This window comes from Motacilla alba, chromosome 1 (assembly GCF_015832195.1).
Source record: "Motacilla alba alba isolate MOTALB_02 chromosome 1, Motacilla_alba_V1.0_pri, whole genome shotgun sequence".
In the NCBI taxonomy this organism is placed as follows: Eukaryota; Metazoa; Chordata; class Aves; order Passeriformes; family Motacillidae; genus Motacilla; species Motacilla alba.
Window position 1 is genome coordinate 600125 of NC_052016.1, and position 17985 is coordinate 618109.

A 17985-nucleotide genomic window follows, 5' to 3' on the forward strand; every position below is an offset into this window, starting at 1 on the left:
TCCACAGGGAATTCCACAAACACAGGCACTGTGCAGGCACTTCACTTGGAACCAGGAACGGGGGAACCAAATGCAGTATTTTAAATGTTCCACCCTCTCATCAAACAGCACTTTATCATTTTTTCACTTTCATTTGGCAGAGGGACAGCTCTGATCTCTGCTCCTGTGACCTGACAGCACCCAGGGAGCAGCCTGAGCTGGGCCTGGAGGGATTTAGGTTGGGTTTTAGGGCAAGGCTCTTCCCCAGAGGCTGCTGGCACTGCCCAGGCTGCCCAGGCAATGGGCACGGCCCCGAGGCTGCCAGAGCTCCAGGAGCCTTTGGCCAGCGCTGCCAGGGGTGCCCAGGCTGGGCTTGCTGGGCTCTGGGCAGGGCAGGGGTGGCACTGGGGCATCCCTGGGGGTCCCTCCAGCTCAGTTCAAGAGCTTTGCTCACTGAAGTCCCCAGGTGGGCAGTGAAGTCTTGGTGAAAAGCATTTCCATTTGAACTGCTCCAGGACAATGTCCTGAGAGCCAAAGGTCACCTCAGCACCGTGCTTAGCTAAGCAGCCCTCGCTCACCCTGCCCTCTGGGTCAGTTCTACTCATGCAGTAATATCTGAGGCACATTGTTCCTGAATCTACTGAAGTTGTCTAAAAATAAGTCATTTGTCACCTGAATTTACTGCACAGAAGTTGCTGTTTAACAAGTTAAATAGCTGGAGTCAAAAACCACAAAGAACTAAAAAGTACTTTAAAGCCAGAGAACAAAACCAGAATTTGAGTAATTTTGCTTGTGGGAATAAAATGTGCTCAGTGAGCTCATGGGGACAGAAAGTGAAGTCACTAAAGCTCCAAAAGAACTGAGGTTTAAATAAAACTGATCCTGAATATAAAGCAAAATGTTCCTGATAAACCCACATTTCAGACTGAGAGCTGTCTTGGACAGAGTTCAAGTACTGAAAAGAACAAATTCTCTGAAAGGACATCCATGGGAATTCTTTGTCAGCATTTGAATACAGAAGGAATTCCCACAAAGAATAAAACCAGTGAGGAATAAAACCCAGCAGCACTGGCAGCCTCTGGAATTCCAGTCTCCTCTCCATCCCTCAAGTGACAATTCCCGTGCAAGGGGAGGAGGCACCTGGCACAGGGAAGGGAAGCAAAGAACCAACTCCCAGAATGCCGGGATGATTGGCCTGGGAAGGGATTTTCAGGATCACCCAGTGCCACCCCTGCCATGGCAGGGACACCTTCCACTGTGCCAGGCTGCTCCAGCCCCAGTGTCCAGCCTGGCCTGGGGCACTGCCAGGGATCCAGGGGCAGCCCCAGCTGCTGGGGCAGTCACTGCCAGACTCCCTTTCTCATACAGATATTTATATATATTTATATATATTTATATACACTGACAGTCATAGAGACAAGCAAAGCAGTCACTGCAATGCCTTGCTCCCTGCAGCTCAGGGAGAATCCCTGAGGAGGAGGAGGAGGAGGATGAAACCCTCCCTGCTGAGCCAGCAGAGCACCCTCAGCACTCCGGGAGGAAAGGAACACTACAGGGATTTCAACATCTGCCACTCAAGCCCCAAGGGAGTGTCTGTGTCTGGGGCTGTACACGGGCTTTGTTTTGCTCTTCTGCCTGAGGAGGCCTGGCACCAGCAGTGCCTCGTGTTCAGCTTGGCCAGCAGCAGGGATTTGCCCATGGAAAGGGTGCTCAGGCCTTGGCAGGGGCTGCCCAGGCAGCTTTGCAGTGCCCATCCCTGCAGGTGTCCCCTGCAGGTGGCACTGAGTGCTCTGGGCTGGGGACAAGGTGGCCGTGGGGCACAGCTGGCACTGCATGGGCTGGCAGGGCTGTGCCAGCCTCAGGGATTTGGGGATTCCCTGTGAGTCCCAGAGGGACAAGCCCAGACTGCTCCTCCCAGTCTCCCAAAGCTGCCCCAGGATCTTCAGTGACCTTGGAAGGCTCCAGCCCTGCAGACACTTTGTGGGGAGAGCCTGCACCCCCAGGGCTCTGCAGGAGTTCCCTTTTTGCTCTCACTCGATGTAAAGAGGAAGAGAAGAGCAGCCCCTGAACCCCCTACAGCTGAAGCACTGCAAATATTTCACTACGGATTCAGTCTGTAGCTCTGGCCTGAGGTCACAGGGGCCACAATGTCCCCAAGGGCCGGAGCTTTCAGTGGAGTCAGTTTTCCAACCCAGCAGCTCAGGATGGGAGAAGAGGGAGAGGCTGTCAAATGTCACTTAATGCACCAAATACTGACAGAGCGGGGTCAAACCTGGCTCATCCCCTCAGAGAGCACTGAAAATCACCAGTGGGACGTGCTGTTCCATTTCTGCAGTTGTCAGCAAGTGGCCATGAGAGAAGAATAATATTTTTATGGTAGAAGCAGAAGATGTATTACTATTTAAATACTGTCCTAAAAAGAAGGAAAATCTGTGCAGCTGTGAATATTTTCAGACTTGAGCTTCTGGCATAAAACACACCCCAAATCCAGGTAAACCCATGGCAAACCAAGAAAGAATATTTAATTTATCTATTCAAAGAATATCAAAATCCACTGCTTGGCACCACGTAGAAACCCTGGGCAGGGAATCAGAGAATCCCAGAAGATCCTGAGCTGGAAGGGACCCTCCAGGAGTGCAAGGACACGCCAGCAATGCCCCCTGAGCCAGAGGGGCAAAGGCTGCAGGGAGCAAAGATGAATGGGAGCAGCCAGAGGTCCAAGAAGCCAGGCAGGTGTCCCTGGAGGGGCAAAGGGCTCGGGGCTGAGCTCTGCCAAAGCCCTCGGGGCGAGCTCGGTGCGACCCAGCAACGAGACAACAAACACCGTCGGCCTCTTTTGTACCAAGGATTTAATTCTCTATACATGGAACTAATTGGAAAGGCTGGATTACAGTTGTTAAAGCTGCAGGGTTTTATATATTTATATAATTTACATTCATAGTGATGAAATACTGAAGTGCAACTGAGAAAGGAGCTTCGCTTGTCCTTTGCACCGCAGGACGGGTCGGGAGCAGGGAGCCGGGCTGGGAGTGCTACAGGCTGCCAGCAGGAGCTGGGGGACAGCGGGACACACACCAGGACGTCACCCCGTGGGAAATCATTAGTAGCGGGGCTCTGTTGTGCTCGAGGCGTTGGGAGAGGGCACTGCCAGCACTCTCAGCCAGAGCCGGGCAGGGCTCGGCCACAGCACAGCTCCAGCTCATCCTCACCTGTACCAACTCCACAGTCTGCTTTAAAAAATGTAAACATTGGAAACGAGTGGCGGGGAGACAGCTGCGTACATTCGTTCTTGTCAGGACAATGACTCGTTCACCAGGCGCCGTTCCACACAAAGCAGCCCGAGGGCCGCCCCCGGGGCAATTTGGGAATTCTGGCAGCCCGGGAGGGGACACTGCACCCGCTTCTGACCCAGGAATGTGACGAGCCGGGGGACAGCACACACACCAGGCTGTTCGCTCACGGTTCGCAGCTACAGGTAATGTGCAAAATCAAATGAACAGAGCTGGGTCAAACTTCCCTCCAGGTTTGCCTCTGGCACGGGAGGAGGGCGCCTCCCCTCCCCACAACGGGTTACACACTCAACACCAACACCTGTTACAAACGGTACAGTAACTACAACAAAATACCTGGAACCGGGCACATTTAAACTTCCTTAAACTGATTTTAACTGCTTCTGCTCTTTTGTAATTAAAAAAAATAAAAGAAAATTAAAATAATAAAAAAAAGAGACACATTGACAACACTGGACAAGTGAACAATAAAAAAAGAAAGATACATAAAGTCTCCAATTCATGGACATTTGGAACAATTTTAATAGCACATGCAGCATTCCTTGATAGTGGGTCTTTTTGCACAAACAAAATTGCAATGAAGAAATTAAATTTATACTTTTCCTTTAAAAGGCTAGAATATATCTTTAAAAAATAATTTTTAAAACTACCAAAAGCACCTGTGCAAAGGTGGAAAAATTAGTTTGGTAACTCTGAAAGCCACAAAAGGACCCACTATCCTCTGATTTTTATTCTTTTTTTGCGTGTGTGTGTTTTTGTTTTGTTTCTTTTTGTTTTGAATCAGTTTAATTTTGTCGGTAATTAACTCAACCGTTGCGATTCCATGCAACTAAATGTCAAATGAGGTAAAACTGCTGTGCAGTGTGTTCTTGACTCAGAAGGCAGTAGATGATCATGCTGGAAGGCACATGATCAAGGCTGCATCTCCCATCATCCCTCTGGGCACTGCTATGGGATAGTGGGTCTCTTTGAGGACTTTCAAGCCTGAGTGGGGGATGGACAACATATGATTCCTAGAAAAAGGAGGAAAACAACACATAAGCAAAACAAAACAATGAGCAAATTCAAGCTGGGGAAATGAGGCAGGCGTGGCGAGGCGTGGAGCAAAAATGATGGGGAGGGGGGGACGTGCCGGGGGGATGGGAACGAAACCAACCAAACACAGCGGGGGGACAGAAGGTCTTCAAAGAGCCCGGGGGCCCGGGGGCGGCGGGGCCCGGCAATGCTGCATGTGGGACGCTCGGGGACGCTCGGGGACACTCACACTGCTGGCTCGGGTCCGTGTCCGTGGTCAGCTTCACGTAGTTGGACGGGAAGAGCCCCACGTGGCCGTTGACCTCCCCCTTCCACCAGTCGGGGTCCTCCCTGTTGAGCACGGTGATGATCTGGCCCTTGTTGAAGGCCAGCTCGTCGTCGTTCTGGGCGCTGTAGTCGTACATGCCGATCACCTGGCACACTGTGGGGGACAGGGGTCACCTGGGGGCTGCGGCCACCCCCCCAGAGCATCCCCGATCCACCCCTGCCCTGCCCAGAGCCCAGCAAGCCCAGCCTGGGCACCCCTGGCAGCGCTGGCCAAAGGCTCCTGGAGCTCTGGCAGCCTCGGGGCCGTGCCCATTGCCTGGGCAGCCTGGGCAGTGCCAGCAGCCTCTGGGGAAGAGCCTTGCCCTGCTCTGCAGCCTGGCCCTGCCCACATGCAGAGGTCACCTCTGGACATTGCCCATGGCTTGGGACAGCTCCACAGAATCCCAGAATCACCAGGCTGGAAGAGACCTCCAAGACCACCAAGTCCAAGCCAGCCCCAACAGCTCAGCTGCACCCTGGCACCCAGTGCCACATCCAGGCTGTGTTAAACACACCCAGGCATGGGGACTGCACCACCTCCCCGGGCAGAACATTCCAGAGCTTTATCCCCTTTCTGGGGGAGCTTTTCCCTGCTGTCAGCCTGTGTTTGCCTGGGTGCAGCTGGAGGCTGTGTGCTCTGGCTGTGTCGGTGCCTGCAGACAGAGCCCAGCCCCAGCTGAGCACAGGCACCTTTCAGGAGCTGCGGGAGTGCTGAGGGCAGCCCTGAGTCTCCTTGGCTCCAGGCTGAGCACCCCCAGCTCCCTCAGGGCTTCCTGGCAGGGTTTGTGCTCCCAGCCCCTCTCCAGCCTCGCTGGCCCCTCTGGCTGTGCTCCAGCCTCCAGGACCCTGCAGTGACCAGAGCCCATCCTGGGGCTCAGCTCAGCCCCCCCAGACTCCAGGGGTTTAAAAATCCCAAAGAGTTTCATGGAATCCCAGCAGGGCTTGGGTTAGAAGGGACCTTAAAGCCCATCCAGTGCCACCCCTGCCATGGACAGGGACATCCTCCACTGCCTCAGGGTGCTCCAACCTGGCCTGGAACCCCCCACCAGGACTGGTCAGAGGACAGGAAAATCTGGGACATACTGGAACTTCCACATTGGAAGCTGCATAATCCAAAAGAAAGCCAATGGTGATGCCTTTGTTGTCCCAGTGAGGTTTTCAGTACAAAAAAAGTCTTGGAATATACAAGAGAAAATGAACAGAGCTGGACAAAAGCATCCCAGGCCATGCAGGCTGCTCTGCTGGCACCCAGGACTGCTTCCAGCAGGGATTTTCTATTCCCCTGCAGTGGAACTCATCCAATCCCAGAATCCAGCTGCTTCTGCTCACTCCTGACAAAGCAGCTCCCTGAATTCTCTGAAGCAGCAGGACTGTTCAGTTAAATAAATAATCCCCTCTATTTCTCTGCTGGTTTCTCTTTGCCAGGCCACAGGGCTGCTGGTTTTCCCACCACACATCAGACTTCCATTAATGAGCCTTGCTGGCAGGTTCTCTCCAGTGGATTAATCCTAAAATTCGCTTTTATTTTTCATCCCTATACCAAGCCAGCAACTTATTTCAATTTGCCAAACAGCTTCTCTTTTTTTTCTTTTTTAATTACAGTTTAATTAAGATTTTGATGTTCTGCAAAAGTTGCTAAAATTTTGTCCTGTAAGATTTAGCATGTGGGGAAAGTCCTGGATTGTCTAACCTGAAATAATTTAAAATATATATTAAAATACCTCATCCTGTCTCCTGGTAAAAGGTTGTGTCTCAGTGCTGAGTTGCCATTCTCAACCTGAATTCATGAGGCTTTAGAGAGGCGTTTGCTGGATCTTTAGAAGAGCCACCAGAGGGGCCACCAGCAGCAGTCCCACAGACACAGCAGCCTGGAATGGCTCTGGGCAGTCCCTGCCAGCCCAGCCAGGCTGGGACTCTGGAAATGCTCCTGTGCTGGGGCTCCTGCGTCCCTTCCCAAGCCTGCAGGGCACAGGAAAGGTCCCTCCCCACGGGGGTTTGTCCCATGTCACCTCAGAGCAGGGGCTTCCTCAGGAGAGGAGCCTCAGGGGCCAGCCCTGGATCCTCCTGAGCCTCTGCAGCTCCTGCTGCACTCAGGGCTGGGGATGGAGACACAGCCCAGAGCTCCTGGACATCCCACACCCAGGACAGGGCTGGGGATGGAGACACAGCCCAGAGCTCCTGGACATCCCACACCCAGGACAGGGCTGGGGATGGAGACACAGCCCAGAGCTCCTGGACATCCCACACCCAGGACAGGGCTGGGGATGGAGACACAGCCCAGAGCTCCTGGACATCCCACACCCAGGACAGGGCTGGGGATGGAGACACATCCCAGAGCTCCTGGACATCCCACACCCAGGACAGGGCTGGGGATGGAGACACAGCCCAGAGCTCCTGGACATCCCACACCCAGGACAGGGCTGGGGATGGAGACACAGCCCAGAGCTGCTGCTGCGCTCAGGACAGGGCTGGGGATGGAGGAACATCCCAGAGCTCCTGTCCCACACTCCTGTCCCACAGTCAGGGCAGGGATGGGATTGGATGGGCTGGGCTGGTTTGGGGGATGCAGGAACACCCCAGAGCTCCTGTCCCACACTCAGGACAGGGCTGGGGATGGAGGAACATCCCAGAGCTCCTGTCCCACACTCCTGTCCCACAGTCAGGGCAGGGATGGGATTGGATGGGCTGGGCTGGTTTGGGGGATGCAGGAACACCCCAGAGCTGTTGTTCCACACTCAGGGCAGGGATGGGATTGGATGGGATGGGCTGGGCTGCTTTGGGGGATGCAGGAACACCCCAGAGCTGTTGTTCCACACTCAGGGCAGGGATGGGATTGGATGGGATGGGCTGGGCTGCTTTGGGGGATGCAGGAACGCCCCAGAGCTGCTGTCCCACACTCAGGGCAGGGATGGGATTGGATGGGATGGGCTGGGCTGCTTTGGGGGATGCAGGAACGCCCCAGAGGCTCTGGAGCACCGCACCCCTCCCCGCTGAAGGCCCAGCACGGGCACAGCAGCTGGGGCAGGGGTGCCAGGGGCAGGCAGGGCTCACCTGAGGGTGCTGCAGGCCTGGGCAGCTCGGTGGGGGTGCTCTTGCTGGTGCCAGGGCTCAGCAGTTTGACGTAGTTGGCCGGGAACCAGCCGATCTGGCGCTTCTTGCCGCGCGCCTGCGGAGACAGCGGCTGCTCAGCCAGGGCCTGGCAGCACCAGGGCTCAGCTCTGCCCTGCCCAGAGGAAAAGGGCTGCCAGGGAGAACTCAGCTGCCCTGAGCCACCAGCTCCAGGGTACAGTGTTAACAGAGAAGCCTATCAGCATTTCTGATTGTTAATGTAGAATCTTATCAGCATTTTGAATTGTTAAGAGAGAAAGTTATCAGCATTTCTGATTGTTAACAGAGAATCTTATCAGCATTTCTGATTGTTAATGTAGAATCAGATCAGCATTTCTGATTGGTAAGAGAGAAAGTTATCAGTATTTCTAATCGTTAATAGAGAATCTTATCAGCATTTCTGATTGTTAACACACAATCTTATCAGAATTTCTGATTGTTAACACAGAATTTTATCAGAATTTCTGATTGTTAACACAATATTATCAGCATTTCTGATTGTTAACAGAGAATCTTATCAGCATTTCTGATTGTTAACACAATCTTATCAGTATTTCTGATTGTTAACACAGAATCCTATCAGCATTTCTGATTGTTAACACAGAATCCTATCAGCATTTCTGATTGTTAACACAGAATCCTATCAGCATTTCTGATTGTTAACACAGAATCCTATCAGCATTTCTGATTGTTAACACAGAATCCTATCAGCATTTCTGATTGTTAACACAATCTTATCAGTATTTCTGATTGTTAACACAGAATCCTATCAGCATTTCTGATTAAAGGCTTGTTCATTGTTACACTTGCCACATTAAAATAGATCCCCAGGTTGTGGCAGTTTAAACAGAGATTAGGAATCCAAATTTCCTCTTTTCTTTTCCAGAAACAGATCCAAGCTTTCCAATGCCTCGTGTCACCAAAGCAGGAAATCTCATCCTGTTATCTCCCCAGATCCGATGTCCATTGCAAATCAAATCCATAAAAATTCCTTGCAGAAATAAAGGTTCTTCCTGAACTTTGAATCTCAGCCTCTAACTCTGCCTCAAGAAGGATTTTTATTCTGTTTGTGTTAGAATAAGGTTGGCATTTTGGGCAAGGAGAATTCTGCCTCTGAAAAACAGATTGTTAACTCTGGTGGAAAAAAATGTCATCTAAAGAATTTACTATTCTTGAACTACCTTCTTCCCTGTCTAAATCTTTACTGAAAAAGAAAACACTTGATCTAAAGTCTATTTAGATCATTTAAGACACTTCTGAACACTGAATTAATGCTCAAATGCTTAATGCTAAAAATATCTGCCTTATTTTCCCTTCACTCTGACCCCCAAGTGTGGAGCAGGAGAATAAAAAGAACAGTCAGGGATTGCTAAGAAAATAAAACCCAATTGTAGAAACCACATGTATGACATTAAAGCACCTCAATCACACAGGATGATTTACACAACCCAAATGGAATTGTTTCAGAGCCTCCCAGCAGCTGCTCAGTGGTAACTGTGGCAGCTCTTGCCCACAGAAGTTTCTTCTCTGTCTTAAAATACATTTATTTAATGGAGACTCCTTGAAGCTAAAAGTTACCAACAGCACCAAGGTTAGTGAGAGAAAAGCCCAAAGGAATCCTGGAAGAGGATTTCTCCACAAAAGATGAAAAAAATATCAGCAGGCAAGGCAAAGAGGGCAGGGACAGAGTTAAACACAACTGAGCTAGTCTGAGATCTGCACTGCCCAATCAACCAATGGCACTGGTCCACCTCAGATTCCCTGCTAAAAACCCCAAAGCCCACAGAGCCTCCTTCAGGGGAACAAATTGCCAAGCTCTGCTCTCAAAAGCACCAGGAGGGCCCAAGGCAGCCCTGGGCCCCCTCCTGGCTGAGCCCCCGCTGCTCTCCTGTCCCCAGGCTGTCCCCAAGCCAGGCATGGCAGGGGGGGGCTCCTGGAAGGGCTTTTATGGCTTTTATGGGTTTTATTGGCACAGCTGCACTGCAGAACCTTGGCAGATTTATTGCTCATCGACACATTCAGCATTCTGAACTACTAACAACCAACTTTTTTTCTTATTTTTAATGGGATTATACTTGGAAAAAAAAAAAAGGAACTAACTTGGAGCTCTCCTTCCCACCAACCACCTGGGTTCTTCTTTCTGATGAGAATCAACTGGCCAGGAGCAAGAGTCAGCTGTTCTGGGCCTGTTGCTGTGTAAGAGGCAATAACTTGGGCAATTTCTGTTGAAGCAGAGGAGGAAAGAAAAGGTTAATTTGAAAAAAAAAAATCCGAGCACATTTTATCCAACATTAATTCTGCTGTAAGGCTGTGCTATTCCTTTCCATGAAATTGTTACGGATTTATGTCTTTCCACGAATACACGTGGGAATTGCAAAATAAAGGAGAGGTTCAGAGCACTACAGGAATAAATAAGTAACAAACCAGAGGTGCAGCAGCTCTGTGGCAGGAGATCCAAAATGTTTGAAAAGAGAATAATAAGGAGGAGGAGGAGGAGGAAGAGAAGGAGGAAGAGAAGGAGAAGGAGGAGGAAGAGAAAGAAGGAGAGAAGGACGAGGAAGAGAAGGAGGAAGAGAAGGAGGAAGAGAAGGGGGAAGAGAAGGGGGAAGAGAAGGGGGAAGAGAAGGGGGAAGAGAAGGGGGAAGAAAAGGGGGAAGAAAAGGGGGAAGAAAAGGAGGAAGAAAAGGAGGAAGAAAAAAGGAGGAAGAAAAAAGGAGGAAGAAAAAAGGAGGAAGAAAAGGAGGAAGAAAAGGAGGAAGAAAAAAGGAGGAAGAAAAAAGGAGGAAGAAAAAAGGAGGAAGAAAAAAGGAGGAGGAAGAAAAGGAGGAAGAAAAGGAGGAAGAAAAGGAGGAAGAAAAGGAGGAAGAGGAGGAGGAGAACTGTGCAGCTCTTAAGCTGCAGTGCTTTCCAGTAAATACATCTTTGCATTTAGCTCCCTCAGGAGAGGAGACACACCAATGACAGAATAATGCAGTTGCACCAAGAGGTGCAAATTAAGGCTGGCAGAGAATTTCTCACCAGCTGGCCCCAAAAGGAACGTTTTCCAATGCAGCAAGAGGATTTCCCTGGAAATCTCTGTTCCCCCCCAGAACAGGTGCTTTGTTGGGTCCCCTCCAGCACGAGGGGACACAGAGGAGCTGGGAGCTGACAGCTCCAGGGAATGACCCCAAGCTGGGAGCTGACAGTTCCAGGGAATGAGCCCAAGCTGGGAGCTGACAGTTCCAGGGAATGAGCCCAAGCTGGGAGCTGACAGCTCCAGGGAATGACCCCAAGCTGTGTTGGAGCTCCCTCTGTCCCACAGTGCTTGTGGAACAATTCTGGTCCCCACAGGTAACCCAGCTCTGGATCCAAGTGGAGCTGCAGGAATTGTGGTGCCCTCCCAAAGGCAGGCTCAGCCCCGTCCCCAGGCCATGTGCAGGGTGAGGGGACACATTTAACATGCCCAGAGTGGGGCTGGTGCTGCTGAAGCTTCCTGAGGGACCCAGGACAGTCACTCAGCCCTCGGGGACTCATTGCAAGGGCAGCTGGAGGCAGAGGAACCCACAAACCCTGGGAGGTTGGGAACTCAGGGAGGCTTTGGTGCAGGGAAGACACAAAGAGAGTTGAAGCCCAACATGGAAATGATCAAATGACTGATGTGAGATTTAGAAGGAAAGGACCATCAGGAACATGAAAAATGATCAGAGAAGCATTTGAGACACAAATGAGCAGCATGAGGAGGATGAGGAGCAATCCAAAGGCACTGCAGGGAACACAGGAGAGCAGAACCTCTCTCAGGAGGGCAGGGACAGGAGCCAGGCAGGTGATGGAAAGGCCTGAGTGATAAAGGTGTTTCAAACCCGGATCTGGGGTTAGCACACACACTCATGGAGTCATGGAATGGGTTGGGGGGACCTCACAGCCCAGCCAGTGCCACCCCTGCCATGGCAGGGACACCTTCCCCTGTGCCAGGCTGCTCCAGCCCCAGTGTCCAGCCTGGCCTGGGGCACTGCCAGGGATCCAGGGGCAGCCCCAGCTGCTGTGGGCACCCTGGGCCAGGCCTGCCCACCCTGCCAGGAACAATTCCTCATTGCCAAGATCCCATCCAGCCCTGCCCTTCCCAGCAGCAGAGCTGTGCTCCCAGCCCAGCTCCTGCCTGGCTTTGCCCTCACCCAGCACTGACTCTGCTCCTGGTTTTTCTCTGTTTCAACCTCCCGCTCTCCTGCCACTCCTGCTGCATTTAATGAGAAATTCCTCCTCCTGCCTCCTGCTGCCACAGCTACCAAACCTGGAGAGGGACTGGGGACAAGGGGATCAATCCAGCAGGAAGGTCACATCCACTTCTGAGCAAGCAGATTTTTATTCTCTAGCTACATGTTATTTAGTGATTGACACACTGGAATGATTAGAGGACGAATTCTTTTATTACATTTACATTATTTATTAACTGCATTTATTCCAGTTCTTTTGTAACGGTTTTCATCAGTGCAAACCACTCCAAGATGAGCAAGAGCAACCTATTTTCATGGAAAAGGTTTTGTTGCCATTGAATTGAACACTTAAGAACAGAGAGAAGGTGCTGCCACAATATTTGACTCACCAGGTTTCTTCCCTAAGCTTCCTGTTTTCCCAGCTGCTCCTGGAGCCTTGAAACGGAGAACAAGAGGCAAGTTTAGCACTCAGCTTTCCTTCCCCAGGACATGAAAATGATTTACAGAGCTTCACTCAACAAGCATGCGAGGCAAAAACTCATGGGAAATTCTGCTCTTACACAAATCCTTAATATTTTAGAGGGCAACAAACATCTGGGAATAAATACCAAGCATGAAGTGGATGGTTTGTTAATGCAGGAGTGCAGGCTTTTATTGCCTTTCACAGGCTGCAAAGACCAAAGTTTATCCCACTTATAATCCCAAAGGAGATCCCATTCGTCATCCCAAAGGAGATCCCATGTGCAATCCCAAAGAGATCCCATGTGCAATCCCAAAGAGATCCCATGTGCAATCCCAAAGAGATCCCATGTGCAATCCCAAAGGAGATCCCATCTTTAATTGCAGATCCCTGTACCTACAGAACGGGAATTCTGTGGAGGTGAGCTGAAACAACAACAGGATTTTTCATCCCTCCAAGTTGCTGGATTGCAAATATTCCTGAGCAACTCCCTGTGGCCAGCCAGGGTGAGGTGAGGGATGGACATCAGCATCCCAGGGATTGGGAAGCAAAGCCTTTGAACAGCCACAAGAAATCCAGCAAAACTTGACATCAGTCCAGCTCCTGCCCCCTAAATAATCCCTGCAGTTCCTCCCGGGCCACTGACAGTTTTATGTCCTGCAGAAAGAGGTCTGAGGTGGATAACAGCAACTTAAATCCAAACTGGACTGTGGCCAGGAATGCTGGGGAGCCATAAAAGTCCCCTTGCCTTCAACACTTCCACCTCCCTCAACTTCACCTTCAGGATCCTCCTCACAGACTTGGAGCCAACATCAAACCACCCGAAGGCCTCCACAGAATCCTAATTCCTGTGTGGAAAAAAACCAGTTTCCTCCTCCATATGCTCCCTGTGACCTGATGCTTTGAAAACCTGAGGATTCAGGCAGGAATTAAACTGAGGAGTAACTGAAGAACAGCTCAGTGGCTGAGAGAAAAGGGCCTCAAACCCCTGTGGTGGCTCTGAGCCACGCACAAAATGGATGAGCAGGTACATCTCCAGCTGGCCTCGATGTCTCTGAGCTCCTTTCCTGGCACTGGTTATTAGTCACCCCCACAGGAGCAGCAGATCTTCCTCTCCTCCCTGCTCTCCTTTGATTGTCCCCAGATCCCCACCCTCCCCTGGGAGCAGGGCCCAGGAGAGCCCCCCAGGGCATCAGGGGCAAACCCCAGAGCAGCTCTGGGGACAGGGGGAGGTGGCCCTGACAGCCCCACAGAGGAGTGAGCCAAAGCACTGCCAGGAATTCCTGCTGCTCTGGCAAGTGTTTCTGGCAGAGGAACCCCCCCTGCTCTCCTGAGCTCCAGAGAATCCTCCCAGACATGCCTGGGCCACGCTGCTGGATTAGAGGCACCTGGACAGAGCAGACAGGCTGGGACACTGCCTTCACTGTGACACACAGAGGTGATTTTAAAACAGGAACTCCAGAAGCACCCTGAGCACCCTGAGCCTGGACTGCCTTTGAGGATTCCCTGAATGCTCAGTGCAAAAGCAGAAGGAACACGTGGAAAAGTCCTACAGCACTCGAAGAAATAACTAAATTCATCAACAACACATCTAGGATGGTCCCCATTTCTGGCCCACTCGGGAGAGGGAGAAGCATTTCCTATTCCTTCAGCTGAGAGAAAACACAGCAGTGAGGACAGAGCCTGTCCCTGCACACCTGGGACACTCCCTGAGCACTGAGGGCACTTTGTGACAAGGGATGAAGTCTCCTGAGCAGAGCAGAGCTTGCTCTGTCAATTCCATAATCCCCAGCAAGGACCTGCCCATTGTGCTGTACAGCAGCACCCTTCAAACCCCATCTTGACCCATTCAGGGATTATTTTCTGAAGCCCTATGCAAAGTTTTATAATCAGACGCCTTGAAACTGTTGTGTTTCCAAGCCATCCCCACAGAGGGAATTCTCAGCAGTGTCCAGAATAAAACCCTGTATCCATCCCTCCCCCTAAGGAACAGCCTCAGAATGGGCCATTGTTCCTCTGAAGAACAAAGACTTTCCCACTTTTTTAAAAACTTGAAGGGACAGGGAATGGTTTGTTTTAGCACCCTGAGGTGAACAGGCACAGAAGAACAAATTAAAAAAAATTCTTCTGCTGTAGAAACCATTGAGATTTCGAGTCATTTCTGAAAACTCTGCCCTCACTGCTGAAAGATCACCCCTGCTTTTCTTTGGTTCTGTCAATAGTGCAGAACACATGAAATTATTCCTCTTTTCAGAACATTTTCCAGCCCAGGCAGCTGTCCAAGCACAGCAGCACATCTGAGTGTGAGGGAGTGAGGTTCCAGAGAGCCAGGACTCTGAAACCCTCTGCGAAAGCTGGCTCTGGGAGCAGGCTGGAGAGCAAATCCCAGTGCCCCACTTGGAGGCAGATCAGTGTCCTGCAGGCACAGGAACCCTGGCATGGAAACAACATCCCAGAGCAGGGGCTCCACCAGCTCTGGGCTTTTTCCCCTCCTCTCTCACCCAGACTTGAGCTGAAGGTGGGGTTTTCAGCAGCACAAAGGGCACTTGCAGCACTTTGGGGTGAAGTGCAGCGAGCTGGTGCAGCCCCAGCAGGCTGAGGTGACAGAGACCCCAAAGTGAGCTCTCTGGCCAAAGGGGACTCATTGAACACCCGAGCTCTGCACAGGGATTTGCCAACAGTGCCCAGCCCCACCTCTGCAAGGACTGCAACACCAAACATCACCAACCACAAGGTTTTCCATCCTGGCCCAGAGGATGGGGCTGGAATTTCCTGCCACTGCAGAAATTTCCTCTTGAGAGGTTTCCTGCAGATTCACTGCAGTTTCTATCCTCTGGCTTTTCCAGCAGCAGGAATGGCTTTCAGGAGTGACTCTGCCCAGGCTCTGTGCTGCAGTTTTTCACTGAGTTCTCGTGCATTCCAAATCCCCCAAAATCCACTGATTTTTATTCATTTATCTTCAACCCCCCCTTATTCCAGAGATATCAACCAGAATCCTTCTCACCAAGAGATCAGTCATGTACCCAGCTCTGAATCTAAGCTAACTCCTACTGGAGACAAATTAACCTCTCAAGCCATATAAATGACAGAACATCTCTCTTCAGAATGCCTAAAAGGAAAGTAAAAAAAACCCCAAAAAACCCCAACAAGGATGTGTTCTATGGAATTATTTCAAGATAAAAAGAGGTGAAACAGAACCTCTATTATTCAGTCAAAAACTGACAAATACATACAGCAGTTAGCAAAGTTTTGGTGCAAAATTTGTTCTTGATTGCAAGAAATGATAGGAAAAAATGTAATAGACTGAAATATGACTGTGTAGATTTTGTTTTTTTTTTTTAATAATGGCAGTAAGACAAAGCTCAGGCATTAAAAACTTACCAGGGCAATAAACCAATCATGGCTGTTCTGATCAGTGTCTAAAACCTCCTGATGCAGGCATTATTTTCATGGATGATCCCCCAAGTTATTTATATCATTAAGTTGTAAAATGCAACTATAGTTGTTAGTGTAATTGTTTTTCCTTTCCAGTCTCAGTCAATAAATCTACAACACATTTTTATTTCCCCTACCACGCCCTGCCTTGCAGCTACCACTACAACCCCAAAGAAAACATTTCTCTACCTCAGAATCTTTGAGTCTCACATAATTAGATGGGAAAACTCCTGATTTATCACCCAGCGTTCCCGTCCACCAGTCACCATCTTTCTTTGTCACCAGGATCAGGTCACCTTGTTGGAAAGTGAGGTCTCCCTGCTCCGAGCTCTCGTAGGTGTACATGGCAATGTACTCTGGAAAAGGGAACACAGCACATGGGAACTCCTGAGGAAGCTCCTTGAGAGCAAAAGATTTTAAAATCATAGAAAATTCAGGGAGTTAGAAAAAGCTAGGCTTGGTAGGGGAAATGTTAGGCCTTGTGTTGGCTAGATCAGGTGAAACTGCACCTGTGTGGTCACTATATGATAAATGATGTCATTGTTAGATGTGATTAGACAGAATTATTGCTTAAAGAATCATGAGGAACTATGTGAGGGGTTTGAGGGGGACCAGGAGAAACCCATGCTTGGATGAAATCAATGTATACAACAGAACAGTGTAAGTTTAATCATTAATATGTAAGTTGTATAATGATAGAATATAAAACATGTTCAGCTCGAAAGCATGTTGGGTGAGATTTGTGTCTGCACCCCTGGCACGCAGAGCTCTTCAATAAAAGCACCTGCATGTCATCATTCTGTGATTCTGTGCTCCTGAATGCTAACAATCAGACTCATTATTGTTTAAATTATTGTTTAAAGAATTATTGCTTAAATAATCATGAGGAACTATGTGAGGGGTTTGAGGAGGACCAGGAGAAACCCATGCTTGGATGAAATCAATGTATACAAAAGAACAGTGTGAGTTTAACCATTAATATGTAAGTTTAAAGAATATAAAACATGTCCAGCTGAAACCATGTCAAAGTCAGATTTGTGTCTGCACCCCTGGCACGCAGAGCTCTTAATAAAAGCACCTGCATGTCATCATTCTGTGATTCTGTGCTCCTGAGCACTGACACCCTGGGATCCCCTGCAAAACCTCAGTAGTATCAGGGCTAGGCAGAAAGCAAATTTCTTATTTATTGCTCATAAAAACTTCAATATTTAATGAATAAAATTGTATCTATCAGAACTGCATAGGATCTATCAAAAGGCTGCCTCAGGGGGTTTGTATATCATTTGCTATTTTAATTTTATGTACATGTATTTTTATGTGCGTGTTTTATGCACATTTTATTTATTAAAATGCACATAAATAATTCATTTAGATACTAAACGTGTTCCCCAGTGGTTTCTGGGTTTGGGATGCAAAGTGCACACACCTTAAAGTCACCTTCTGCACATGAGCTTTGCAGCCCTCTCAACAGAAGGTGTTAAACCCCTCCTTTACTGTTTCTCAAACCACAGCTTTTTTGAAGTGTTTAAACCAAAGCCGTGTTCCTTTTTAATACAAACACAACACCTGAGATATCCCACGTGGGACAGGACTCTGCATGCCCACAATTCCTTCTCCTCCAGCACCAGGAAGACCAGAACAAGGTGATCCTTAATTAAAATCCCTTCCAACCCAATCCAGCTGGGACTCTGTGGAATATTTACTGAGCAGAGCAGCTGTACTTTGAAAAAAACTGATTATTTCCCTTTTCTCTGCTGCTCCCTCCTTTTAGTTCCTGTGGTGCTCAGGCCAGACACAAATTCAATGCAAATGTCCCTAAAAGTGTAGCTGGAACTGCAGTCAGAGCCTTCAGGTGAGCTGCAGGGACCACACCCAAGGGTTCACCTGTACCCTGCACTTGGATTAATTGATCTCCTCTGCCTGTGATTTAATTAACCTACAGCTGCCTCTGCACTGCAGGGGATTAAGGGTTGAGGCAGCTCAGGTGGGGACATTCCCCTCCAGCTGAAGGGTGGCAACAGCCAGGAATTCCCCTTTGAAAAATTAAAATTCCCCTTTTCAGCAAAATATCTGAGAATTCTGAGCCTGTGCCCCAGGCTCCACCTTTGAAATGGAGCTGAAGGACTCCTAAGTGACTGTCACTGCCTTCATTAAGAGCTCTAATGAACCACTGGGAATGAGC

General features: G+C 49.6%; 1 protein-coding gene across 8 annotated transcripts in view; it reads right to left on the reverse strand.

Moving 5' to 3' along the window:
• The window catches only part of ITSN1 (intersectin 1), a 107886-nt gene that overhangs the window by 15467 nt on the left and 74434 nt on the right, over window positions 1–17985 (reverse strand). For 7 of the 8 annotated variants that reach the window (XM_038143030.1, XM_038142760.1, XM_038142856.1 and 4 more), the window contains 5 exons: window positions 15993–16159; window positions 12298–12343; window positions 9819–9940; window positions 7662–7776; window positions 4534–4725 (listed from right to left, as the gene is read on the reverse strand). In XM_038143030.1, coding sequence (XP_037998958.1) covers window positions 4534–4725; window positions 7662–7776; window positions 9819–9940; window positions 12298–12343; window positions 15993–16159 — 642 coding nt within the window. Of the gene's footprint in view, window positions 1–2811; window positions 4283–4533; window positions 4726–7661; window positions 7777–9818; window positions 9941–12297; window positions 12344–15992; window positions 16160–17985 lie in introns of those variants that run through there. The other variant, XM_038143214.1, reaches the window with a different exon arrangement.